Below are 12,804 nucleotides of genomic sequence, written 5' to 3' on the forward strand. Positions count from 1 at the left end.
ACAGTTGAGCAGTTGTTAAAAAAAAAAAGGCAAGGAAATAAAAGACAATCACATCCTCTAGTTAAGAACCATTGCATGTAATCAATCATACACCATATGAATGTAAGGGAAGGCAAAAATAATAATCAGTACCAATTTACTGTTAATGGTAGCATTAAGGTAACAGTTCATCACATTTTTTGTATCCATTACATTCCTTATTAATGTCTGATTAAAAATCTGTTTTTAAATATTGGTTCAAACCTTGCATTCTACCCAAAATAGCCATTTGTAAATAAAATTTATGTTCTAATCATGTAAATAATTTTTTAAAGCAATAGTGTATATAAATAGCTATGCGTGGATCAAGCATAAATATGTCACCAGATTAAGTAAGGTTTTGCATCTTTGCCTTTAGAACTCAAACTGAAAAAGTGCACAATTTTCTAACTACCATTCCTTTTGGATATTCATGAAGTATTAACTTTTGTGGGAGTCACACAAAATGTAAAGCTTAAAACACTGTACACAGTTTTGTGAAGGTCACTGCCTCTAACATTAAGGCATAGAGCCTATCAGAGTGATACTAGTACGGGCATGAGAAAGCAACTAATCACATTTAAGTGTCATGGAAAAATGTTTTATGTTTTATTGTAGCAGTTATTGGTTTTACACCCTGCCATTAAAGTTTTGCCCTGAAGTAAAAATTCTTGAGGTGGAAGTACATCTACATCTTTAAATAAAAAGAAACTAAGATAGTGTCTGCAGTACTACAACCTTAAGCATTTAAGATAATTTATCTAATATACATTTCCTCAAGTCCACTGAAGTCTTCCAGGAGCAAATGAAAGGAGGAAAATAAGAATGTTATTACTATATTTTAGCAAAATTATCAGTTCTGGACTCGGAGATACTTACAGAAGTAACTAAGTGACAAAGTTACAATGATCTTCTAAATGCTCCGGGCAAACAGTGAAAACATCCTTTTTACAGGCCCAAAAGGGTACAGAGAGCTTCAATTGCATGCACCCATTCCTACTGAAACTTTTTGCCTGATCCTCTTCTGACTGAAATGTCAGATTTATAACTAATTCTTGGATTCCAGCCTAAACTGGAGGTCGCCTATTTTTTACACATGGCTGAAATATTTCTGGACCGCAAAAATCAAGCAAACTTTTCCTTCTCAAACAAAAGAGCTAGGCACATTCCAAGAAATTCAGATTCTAATTCCAGTCTGATTTTGGCACTCAGCTATACACAGCCATGGAGATACAGAGATATAATACACACACGCACACACCCCACCAGCTTCTTGGCACACAGAATCCAAAACCACACTGCTGCCAAGGCATGCCATATCCATGCTATAAACTAAAATACAAGTAGAAGATTGTTGTATATTTTTTGCCCTTTTCAGCTTAAATCTTACTTCCACAATCTACTGATCACATACTTATTTTCATTAACCAAATCTGCTGACCCTAATTTTGTTAGTGATGATACAAAGTCTTTATCTCACAGTCCTAGTACACAAGAGCAGACACCCAACTTGAGGGAAGGAAAGGACAAGGAAAGTTTAAAGCCTTTGCATTCACTTACACACAGTTTAGTTGTGTACTAATATGTTTCTGATGAGTAAATGAAACAAGGACAAACAGCCAAATGAAAATCCCAGCCTTCATTACGAGTACACCTGGAACTCCAAATTTCAGCTGTTGTAAGAAAATGCATAATACACCCTGCACTTGGCACCTGACAGTCTCCAGAGTGAGGTCACAATTCTGACCATGTTTGGATGAGGTAAACACATTCTCACAAGCCTTGAACCAAAGTCTTCAGTTCTTTGTATGCAAAGAAGATCAAAGGTAACTGATTTCACTGTTTCTACACAGATTGGATTTTAAAATTATCAGTTTCACATTAAGATTCACATGTAATTACCTATATCCTAGAAAATAAACAAATTCTGCAGTATGCATTCAGAATTGCACGCAGATCATGTTCCACAATACCAGATGTACAAATACCTGTGCAATACTCTGGAAATCAAATAATTAAACACCCATTCACTATCTGTCCCATACCTTACAATTTCTACTCATTCACCCTCTTCCAAGATGTTTAGAATATGAAACATTTCTTTCAGATGAAGCAAGAAGTTTAAATACACACTGCTAGGTAAGGGGTGCAGGCTCATCAGGTCCAAGCTAAATTCAAGTAGGAGCTCCCATGCTGCCTGTGGTTAGTTCCAAGGTGCAAACATGCAGCCAAGGGACACCAGAGCCCTGCTGGGGAAGAGAGGAGCAGGAATCACTGAAGGCTTGTCACATGTCTGCACAAGAGGAGAGAGTGTGTAACATCTTTAATGTGCAGCAATGACTCTTGCCTTATGAATGTAGGTGAAGACATAATTTGTAGAATAATAGGCACTAATATTACACGCTGCTTCAGTTCTGTCATATTTCCAATCCATCAAGTTGATTAATGCTATAATAACTCCTCACAAACTTATCATTTGTGCACTAATGAAGTCAAATCCAGTTTATCCTTCGGCAACTATAATCTTCTGGTCTGTAGATGTTCATTTCCCTGCTAACCATGACTACTGTGGCACTCAGTATATAAAGAGAAAATTAACAAATGTGATGTCAATTCAGCTTCAGAAGCTTTCAACACAGAATCACATTTACGTGTTAGATCCTACGCAACAGACATTTTTATCATTACTTGCTCACAGGATGAAATAACTGCCTGGAAGCATGCCTTACAGGAATAGCTTCTCTACATTTCTTAGAAATAAGGAACTATTTCATTCTTCCTTCTGCCTCCATAATCAGAGGAATTACTATTGTGTGGTTTTCAATGGGTCTGTCTCGCAGGCTTGCAGTCTTTAGTAAAAATTGTTTTCCCACCCTACTGAAACTTTTCCCATGATTAACAAATTCAAATATTTAGTCTTTCATGTGGATTGACTGCTGTTCAGGACAATCAAATCTCATACTATTGTCTTTCCCTACTTCTCTACCACACTGCTAGTTGATTAAAACAATAATGCCAGTTATAGGAAACAGCCTATGGGAAACAATCTGTGGGATTATTCCCCCCTCTTCTACCCCCCCTGCACCTTAACAATGTCTGAAAAGGGCTTGAGTTCAAAAGTAACAGGGAAATAAGAATTAAAAGGATGTGGACACAGAAAACATCACTACATTAGCCTTGTAATCCTGGGTGCTGAGAATTCAGCAGACACAGCACCCCAATAAATGGGGAAGTCAAACAGCAAGCAAACCTACTCCAAATCTTCTTTGGTTTTGTGGTTGACTAAAAATGCATGAAAATTTCACTAAGCTAAATGAATTTGTTAGTCTAAGTGTTTTACTTATTAACAGTTTAGCATAGAAAATGCTGAAGATTTCAAAGTGATAACAGGGTTCTTAGTTGTCAAATTAAAAGAAAATTCTGTGAACTGGTGCACTGCACATTCCCAGTAGAGTCTGTAACTATTGAAACAGATTCCTAACTCCTCACCTGTCATATCGGAGAATGACTCAGAAAAAACATAAATTTTGCTCTTAAAAAACAACTTCCAAAGCACAGAATGAATCATGATAGTCACATCAAATTCTTTGCCACCGAAGGCATATTGCATTAGGTGCACTTTTCAGATTTTCACATAGTGTGAAATGTTTTACTTGAGCAACATTAAGACCAGAGACAGACATTCAAATAACAATCTGATTTCAATGTTTCCAGATGTTTCAGACTGACATTTCAACAATAGGACTTTACCTACCCAAATACTTTTGGGACAGTAAGAGAAAAGAACACAAATATGTGTAAGAAGACTCAAGAGCACTGAACCCCACTACCAGCAGGAGATCAGCAGCTCACCTGAAGCCTACACATCTCAGCTCCAACTAGAGCTTTCAAAACAGGACATAATACACTTGCAAACTGGTGAACCTTAATTCAAAGAATGAGAGGCAGCACTAACATTCCCCCAGTGAAGTCTGCTCAAGAGGAAGCACCATATCACTAAGATGCTCTACAGTGCCTCAGCCCCACCAATTCCTTGGCTGGGCTGCTCAGAATCTATTTATGAGAGCACAAAACTTGATTTCTACTTCTACACTCTGAATTACTGGGAAACTCTTCATCCTGTGTCAGTGCTGCCAGGATGTATGGGGGAAACAAACATTTTTATCCACCTTCCCCCAGCAGCTTCACGATGATGAAAGAGATGTAATGAAATAAATGGTTTACAGTTATGCCTTTAATCCTCTTACTTAAAAAATAAGACTCTGACTGTGAAAATGAGAAGACAAAATACTTTGCATGTTAAATTGTGGAATATGCTAAACAACATTTTAGCCACTTCAGAGGTCTAGTAAGAATAGCCAGTTTCAGCAGTAGGGCAGGCAGGCAGTGTGATTTGCCCTGTAGTCTGCCACTAGTTCAGCTTGCTGGCAAGCTGTGGCATTCTTGAACACCAGCCACAGACAAAAGCCACAGAGCTCTAGACCCAGGCATCAAGATGTTCCCTCCTGAATGAGACATGAAGTCATCAACAAGTTAAAAGTTTTTAGGAAAATACTCAACTTGAAATTAAGTCTGTTCCCAGCTCTCAGCAATACCATGGAATTCTTTTGGGACAAGAATATTTTTGGAAGGCAATGCAGATAGAAATATTTTTCTGTTATAAAAGCAACCTATGCCTAATAGGAATCAAGGCTAATAAACAGTAAATCAAGATAATTACTACCCCAAATCTCCTCCAAACTAAAGTTTACTATATTCTCAGTTTGTCACCAGTATATGCTGTGATACCTTCTGTTTCTGTAAATGCAGTATTCAGCTGACTAACAATCTCTTCCACACAGTTCACTGTGTGCTGTTGTGTAGGCAAGGCTAGGACCTGGCCTAGGAATATCTGACTTTCTTTAACACAGCAACTTCATGAAATATTATGAACTTGTTACGGATCATATAAAAGTAAAGACTACTCCTCTAAAATCACCATATTTGCATGGATCACTTTCCTTTTTGTTACATTTTTCTTAAATACTTTGATACTTAACTTACATTAAAAAAAGAGGAAAGCTAAAACATCTGTATTTACCAGTTTGGTTCACATGGCATTAAAGGCCTGCTGTAAGAGCCAAGAGGCAAGATACCCTCTATTAAAAACAAGCAAACAAAAATACTTGGCATTAATCTGAATCACTGTATTGCAGTATTACAGCTGGAGAGATTAACTTACATATTATTTTCACACAGTTTCCTTTAGCCTCTCCCTAGGTACAGATTTGATTAAAATATAATGAGGATTCTCAAAACTGCTTTTTCACAAGAGTAAACACTAAAAAGAAATTTAGTCTTACATCTGGGCAATATCTATATCCAGCAATATTATTTACAAGTCTCTAAATGTCATGAAGCAAACATTACAACAATCAGGAGGAAAAGTTACCCTTTTTGGTTTCCAAAGACTGGTGACATGGTGGGGACCTGCTGCTCAATACCAAAGAATCACAGAATATTCTGAGTTGGAAGGGACCACAACGTTCTAAATTTAGTAACCAAAAGAAAAACACATGGAAAGCTATTCCTCAGACTGCAGAAACAAGGAAGATTTATAAGACACTTGATGTTAAAATGCATCAAAGAAACAGTTCATACTCTTTTAACATAAATCTGTATTTTCAAGCAACAATACATTGTTTAAAAAGAAAATGCCAGGAACTGATGTGTTTCTAGTATTCAGGAAATAAGTGGAGGGGTACATTTTGCCTAATACAGTGAAGCTGCAGCCACTTTGGAACCAAAGCAGTTAAATGTCTACATCTCATACATTAAGAGTGACCAATAAAGGAAGTACAAGAAAGTTGTGAATAAGCTTCCTTAAGACCTACCAGTTCAACCCACCCACACTGAGTACACATCAATTTCATGTAATTGCCTGATCCTGTAAACTAACAAGGGCCAAGAAAAAACAAAAGCATCAGCAACTCCCTGTCTCTGCTGAAAAAGGACCAAAACATGTTTCATAGTGCCTAGCCAAATGAAAACCAACTTTCACACTAGTTAAACACTTTGCATTAAATCATGTATCAAAGAATTACATCATTTGCTTAAATCTGTCTCTGGTCTCCTCTGTAGAGATATTACAGTTCAGATAAAACATGACTGTCCAGTAATTATTGATTGAGCAGATATTCGATGTAAAGACTCAATCTCAGCAGCAATTCTCAAACTTGAGTTTCCTGTAGCTGTACCAGTATGAGAGTCAGCATGAGACACTACTGCAGCAGCCATTTCACATGACATAATCTACTTCTTCACCCTCCAAGAAAGCTATTAATTGCGTGTATTTAAGCAATAGTCCAATTCTGTTACTGTCTTTGAGTTGACTTTCAAGAGTGTACACATCTGTGGTTCAATCCTCCAGGGTGCTTTGCACTCTTGCTGCTCAGGCAGGCCACAGGAGGGAGATCCTGTCAGGAGACAAGGCCAAAAAGATCTCAACAAAATCAAGTCCATAAATAAAAGTTCTTCCTAAATCAACATCTGGATTTCTTCAGAAAAAATCAGACAGCGTGCCAGCTAAATGATCTCAAGAGATTTATTTATAAAGTCCTGACAAGCTGGAGTTATTTTACTTATTTCTGATATTAAGCATAAGTGCTTCATCTCAAAGAAGTTCTGTAATTCTTAAAATTAGCTTTTTATAGATCTCTAAATCAATCCCTTCCCTTTGTGCTACTTAACTCCCTTGCTCCTCTTTGGTCCTGACCCAAGAAGTCAAACTTCAAGCACAGAAGCTGTGCAGAGCAGGACAGTGGAGATATGATACTTATTAATGCCTTATTGGACTGGAACATTTCTTAGCCATGATATCTACATTTGTAGATATGTACATTTTTAAATCAGTCCTTTGAAAGCTCTCCTAGCCTGTGACCCCTCTTTTCTGTGGTAGTCTGAACTCTTCCTCCCCTAAAGATGTCTGGCAGGCAGTCTGACCCCCACTTCTGTGGAGTGCCCCCAGGAGCTCCCAGCTCCCTCGTTCACAGCACCCCTGCTCTGGTCCACACACACCTGTCCCACCAGACAGGACCCAAGCATCCCATAGCTGCTCCAAAAGCTGCTTCCCACACACAGTTCCAGCTCACCCAGCCCTGGCCCCTCTGGCCTTTCATTAAGGCTCCCCTCCACTGTCTCATTCCCATAACCCTGAGCACAGCAGCACCAGTCTTGCAAAGTGCCAGACGAGCTGAGCTCTGCAGGCAGGAGAGCTCTGCAGGGTACAAGTGCAGACAGTCAGCACTGTGCAGCCAGCCAGGGGTTGCTGCCAGCAAGGGGAAGATGCTGCCTTAGGCCCCTGGGCCTTTAAACCAGCCACAGCAGACAGTGGCATTTGCCATAGCACCTCTCACACTCTCCCTCACCTCCGGGAAACACTGCACACTCCCTGCTTCAGAACCTGAAAACATTATCCTATTCTCTTAATCATACCCTCACAGTCTCCCTCATTTCTTTTCCAAGGCTTTCAGTGAGAACACTCCAGTGCATCCAGAGTTTCTCTAATACAGCATTCAAATGCCAAAAAAAACACACATGCAGTTGAGCTTTGGAAGTTCTTGCTAGGAATGCAAACACTACATTGGCTTCACTGTCATTATACCACAGCTAGAAGGCAGAACTGCTAAAAATTCCCACCTCTCAGCATTTTTACTTTCCAATTCAGTATGTACAAACCAATTTTTTTAGTTGAGCTCCCATCCTCCCCAATGAGACTTGTCCTGCATTCTCTGCAGCATCATTGGAATTTTTTCCTTTGATGTTTCCAATACTTCCTGAGCATTTCATGGGTTTTATTACTACATATAACTTCTTAAGGTTTGTGTTAAAACATCCATGTTCATGTGATATCTATGTCATCTTCTTAATAACTAAAGACCAGAGAGTAAAAGTAATAATAAGAAAAATTTGAGAGCATGGTGTGTACTTTCTCTCTGTCCTCACCATGGCTTGCATGCAGCTGCAGTTTCTCACTCCCTTTCAAAAGGGACAGCTGAAAATGCCCAGCAGCGTACAACATGTGATGCCTGCTCAACTAGAGCAAAGAACAGCAACCAAGCTCTTTCATTTATTCTTGTTTTGAAAAAAAGGTGACTCAGCTGGTCCAAACCTACAGGAACAGACCAGGTTAATGCCTCAGGACAGTCAGAGAACAGAGCATCCAAGGAACAGAAAGAAAAAAGGAGTGAGAAAGAGAAGAAAAATCTGATTCCTCTCCAAAGTTGCTCCCATTATTTGCTTTTTTTTCTATGACCTCTTGAGCTGAGGCTCCAAAACAGCACTCCCATCCAAACCACTTGCCATGGTTTCATCAGCCAAGGAAAGTTTACTTTCAAATTCAAACTAGACAATATCAAAATAGGTGCTATATTTGGTTTACTGATTTTGTTACCATTATTTCTAGAGCAATCTCATTTCTGGAATGAGAAAAGAAGACATTGCTTTAACAGAAAACATGTAACAATAAAATGCTGATTAGAGAAAGACTGCTTAGTCTTAATGGAGACAGAAACAATTATAGAAGCATGCTCTATTATAAACTGTAATTATGCTGCTGCTTAAAAACAAGAAATAACAACATTTCAAAATGAAATATGTAGTATACTACAATAATTGTGAAAGTAATGTTTTCCCCGACCTAAAAAAATAGATTGGATTCACTCAAAGGATTGGTGGAAACCAAGTCATGAAACATGTCTGAGCATAAATTGGCAGGAGAGACATAAGAAACTTGCTTATTGAAACTGAACAGGAGTTAAAAGGGATTCCTTTCAGCTTGATTACCAAATGAAAAGCACACATGTAAAAAACTCTGTAAGATAAAATCATGTAGCCTGACAGATTTGGTATTTTCAAATAAACTCGAATTTTTCATTACAAGAACCTCTGCAGCAGGCTTAAACAATCTCTGCTGACAACAACCTATTTTAAGCAAGAATAACTATTTTTTTCACCTCACACATGGAGGAAGTGCTAACACTTACCTATGTGCATTTTGATGCAAAAAATGCATACTCAGTTTAAATATCGTGCCTTCGTGTATGGGAACAATTTAGGTGGTCAGGTTTTACTCCCAATGAATTTTTTCTCACTCAGATTGAAGCTTGTCTCAATACACAAAACATGCATGTCAAAGATTTATTTGTACTCTGGCATGCCACACTGGAGGCAGACTCGCTATGAACATAAAATACCTTAAGGCAGGAGGGCACCTGCTTTTCACACTGCATTCATTTCCCTTAGTATTAAAACCAGCCTAAGACCCTTGGACAAAACAGCAATAAATAGGAGTCGTTTTCCAGAGATCAAAGGACAAGCAACAATTATTATTTTCTCTCTTTTGAAGACTGACCTAAAACTAATGTATTTTGGGGGAAAAAATAAAGCATATTGAGTAATTCAGTGATCAATTAAATGTATGCTCAACAATCATTTAGAGATTATTTGAGCAGTCATCTTCTCAAAACTACTAGAGTTAGATTAATGTTGTAGACCACTTGAAAGCTGGCACTCTAATTCTTCTTACAGCATAAACATTCATTTCCCATCCTGTTAATATGTGATTGATGCTGAGCTACTCTAAATAAATTCTCTACCATATTATTCAATTAATATTTTCTACAGTTTAGAAATGGATGATTTAAACTGTGATGCCTCTTTCTCACGAATGCTTACAACTCATGAGGCTACGGAAATACATGTTTATTATTCCTTGAGACATCATATCAACCTCTTTGTATTTCTGAATGAGCAAATGGCTGAATGCCACTAATGCAAGCATGACACTCCACGCAGGTGATTCAGTCATTGCCTTGTGTTTAATCATTAAGGCATTAGAGCAGGAGGCTGTGCTCAGCATGGTCAGGTGAATGCTTGTTGCTCAGAGAGGATGCAGAATTACTGCAGCACTGCAAGTAGCTGAGAACTGATGGGCACAGAACCACCGAGGCTGGAAGGCGCTTCTGGGATGTCCAGAGGAAGCCACAGCAGGTTGCCCACCTCCACTCTCCTCCAGGGATGGAGACTCCACAACTGCACTGAGCAATCTGCTCCAATGTTAAATCATCCTCACACTGAAAGAAGGTTTTCTTACATTCAGAAGGTGTTTTCTGGGTTTCAGTTTGTGCTGAGATGGTGAAGTGAATGCACAAGGCACACGCAAAGTGAAGAGAGGTATTACTTTAAAAAAAAAATCCAAATACCTACACAAAAAGTTGGTGTGCAAAATAAAGTTACAACCCTCTTGTCTACTAAAACCCTCCCCTAAGCTTTTAAAACATTTCTAGAAAACAAATTACGCTGAGCTGATTGTCTTAAATACCTGTATGTAAGGACTCATGCATTATAGCTGTTATATGCTAAGAGCAGCTGCAGCTCATTGCACCTGCTGTGATAAAGGGACATCTTCATGAATAGGAACCCAATGAAAAGCCAATGAAATCTCATTTTTAGGAACATGGAAAACATTCTCAATCATTCACAACCACAGATATGGGATAAGATGCTATTAAAACAAGTGTCGTTGTTAAGCAGTATTCTTTCCTTGCAGACACACCATTTTTCTTCCTCACAAATATTCCTAGATCTGGGGGATATCTTCTTAGTACCAGAATTAAATACTCCCTATGTCTGTGTTAACATCTCAGGAAATCCAGCTGTGTGGTGGGCATTGGCCAAGATCCTGGTTAACCTTTAAATCTGAAAATTCTTTCATATGAACAAATTGAGCAATGTTGCCATTATTTACTTTCAATCTGGTGTCTAATACAGACAAGCTACAAAGGTCACAACCCACTGGCAAATGTATCTTTTCTTTTTAAGGCAGATAACTGCTTTTGAAACGGTGAAACAACAGCTTTTTGAATAACAGAGCAATGAGATGCCTACACACAGTATAGTCTTGAGTTTGTGTTTATAATTCCAGAAAAAATAAGTATTAGCAAGCTGTCACTCTAGAATATTCATAAAGGTTACAGAGCATACAGGAAAATCAAGATTCAGTCATGTACACCATTATTCTTGTATTTCACAATATAAATAAAATATACTAAAGAGATCACAAAGGCAAGTAAGTGCCCTATTCTCCACATCCCAAGGATCCAGAGCTCTGGCCCTCAACATAAGCATGGCTTGTGCTAGCATCTGAGTATTAGCAAGTGCCAACTCAAGAGGCCAGCACAACTTTCAAGCTTGTCTATGGGTACCTCTACAGACCCAGACTGAAGACCCACCACCTTCACATGACCTACAAGTCAGGGCACACTCATAATAGAGATTCCTATGTGGAGGCCTCTATCAAGTGGCAGAAGACCCAGCTCCTGAGACAAAACTCAGCATCCTTCTCAACAGGTCCGTATTAATCAACATGCTGCTCCCTTGCAGTATTTATTGTCTGGCAGCTTGCATAGCAGCAAAAATTCCAAAACAGGGAATAAGAAGAAAGGAGAAACTGACCAAGGCACTTATTTTAAGCATGCAACACACTAACTGGCTTTTGAACTTCCTAGCCAGGCATTATTTAAGGTTTATGTTTTGGTTTTTTCCTTGAGAGCATATAATTTTAATGTTTTGCTAAACAGCTCCACAGTGACACACACTTCTTGCTGTTTTAGCTCAAGGTCACGTTCGGCGCAGACGGCGCAGCTGCAGCGGCTCCCGAGAGCACTGACAGGTAGCAAAGGTCCCGCCACACGCCCGAGCCGCCCCGCACAGGGGACACCGGGGACACCGGGGCACAGCGCGCACCGCGGGGCACGGGCCGGGCACGGCGCCGCACCGAGCTCTCCCACGCAGCGCGGCTCAGCGCCAGCTGCCGCAATTAGAAACACGGTTTGCTGGACCACTGAGGAAAGTGAATCCGTTTCACAGAAGTTATTAAATTAAAGTAACGATGCGCCCCGGCACAGCCGGAGTTGGGGAGCCCATAGAGGAGGGGACCTGGTGGCCGCGCACGGCTGCGCTCGCAGAGGAGCCGTGCGGACGGACCTGGCCCCGTGCTCCGGACCGGGCTCCGTGCGGCCCCGCTCCGTGCGGCACCGCTCCGTACGGCCCCACTCCGTGCGGCCGCCCCCCGCCCGCCACAGTCCCGTCCCCGCGGCCCCATCCCGAGGGGTCACCCCGGCACCGAGGCCGCGGGAACCCGGCGCCGCCGCCGCCCTCACCCCGCGGCTCGGAGCGCGGCGCCCGGCGCGGCCCCGGAGTCCCGCCCGCCCCCGCCCCTCACCGGCCAGCTGAGTCACGAAGGCCTCGGCCACCAGCGACATGTCGCGGAGGGAGGGAGGGCGGGCGGGCCGAGGGCACGCACAGGAACTGGGCGCCGCGCCGCCGGCGGGGCAGCGACTGCATCCGGGGCCGGGGCGGGGCCCGCGGCTCCCCCGCCCGCGGGGCGCCGGGCCGGGCCGGCCGGGCGGGAGCGCCCAGGGATGCTCCCGGGGGAATCTCCGAGCACCCCGGCCTGCGAGCGACAGTCACTGCCCTCCGCTATCCCAGCCCGAGGGCAAACCCCGGGAGCTCCCGGCGGGGCACTGCCTGCTCGGCCTCTGCCCCCTTAGCTTGGACATGGGGCAGAAGGGAACGGAGCCCCAAATGCTTCCCGAAGCGTCTCGGGGACAATAGGTTAGAAATAAAGGGTGTAGCTCCCTTTTCTTCGTCCCAGGTTGGGAGTCTTAATTCCAGAAGACAAACTCTGCTTTTTGGAACGTACACCTTGCCTTGAAGCAACCATAAATTTGTTGGTCTTAATTCTGT

General features: G+C 41.4%; 1 protein-coding gene and 1 long non-coding RNA gene across 2 annotated transcripts in view; both read right to left on the minus strand.

Moving 5' to 3' along the window:
- Positions 1 to 12,417, minus strand: part of MTX2 (metaxin 2) — a 29,894-nt gene extending 17,477 nt beyond the window's left edge. Inside the window, 2 exon segments of the mRNA XM_071434857.1 lie at positions 12,281 to 12,344; positions 12,346 to 12,417. Coding sequence (XP_071290958.1) covers positions 12,281 to 12,344; positions 12,346 to 12,402 — 121 coding nt within the window. The 5' untranslated portion in view covers positions 12,403 to 12,417.
- Positions 5,184 to 6,467, minus strand: LOC139593418 (uncharacterized). Its single transcript, XR_011680293.1, has 2 exons — positions 6,376 to 6,467; positions 5,184 to 5,545 (listed from the first exon to the last, which is right to left on the minus strand). It is a non-coding gene; the product is annotated as an uncharacterized lncRNA (long non-coding RNA).
- Positions 12,418 to 12,804: the final 387 nt, after the last annotated feature.

Source organism: Agelaius tricolor, unplaced genomic scaffold (genome assembly GCF_023055355.1).
Source record: "Agelaius tricolor isolate 1412-34295 unplaced genomic scaffold, bAgeTri1.0.p SCAF_10, whole genome shotgun sequence".
Lineage (NCBI taxonomy): Eukaryota > Metazoa > Chordata > Aves > Passeriformes > Icteridae > Agelaius > Agelaius tricolor.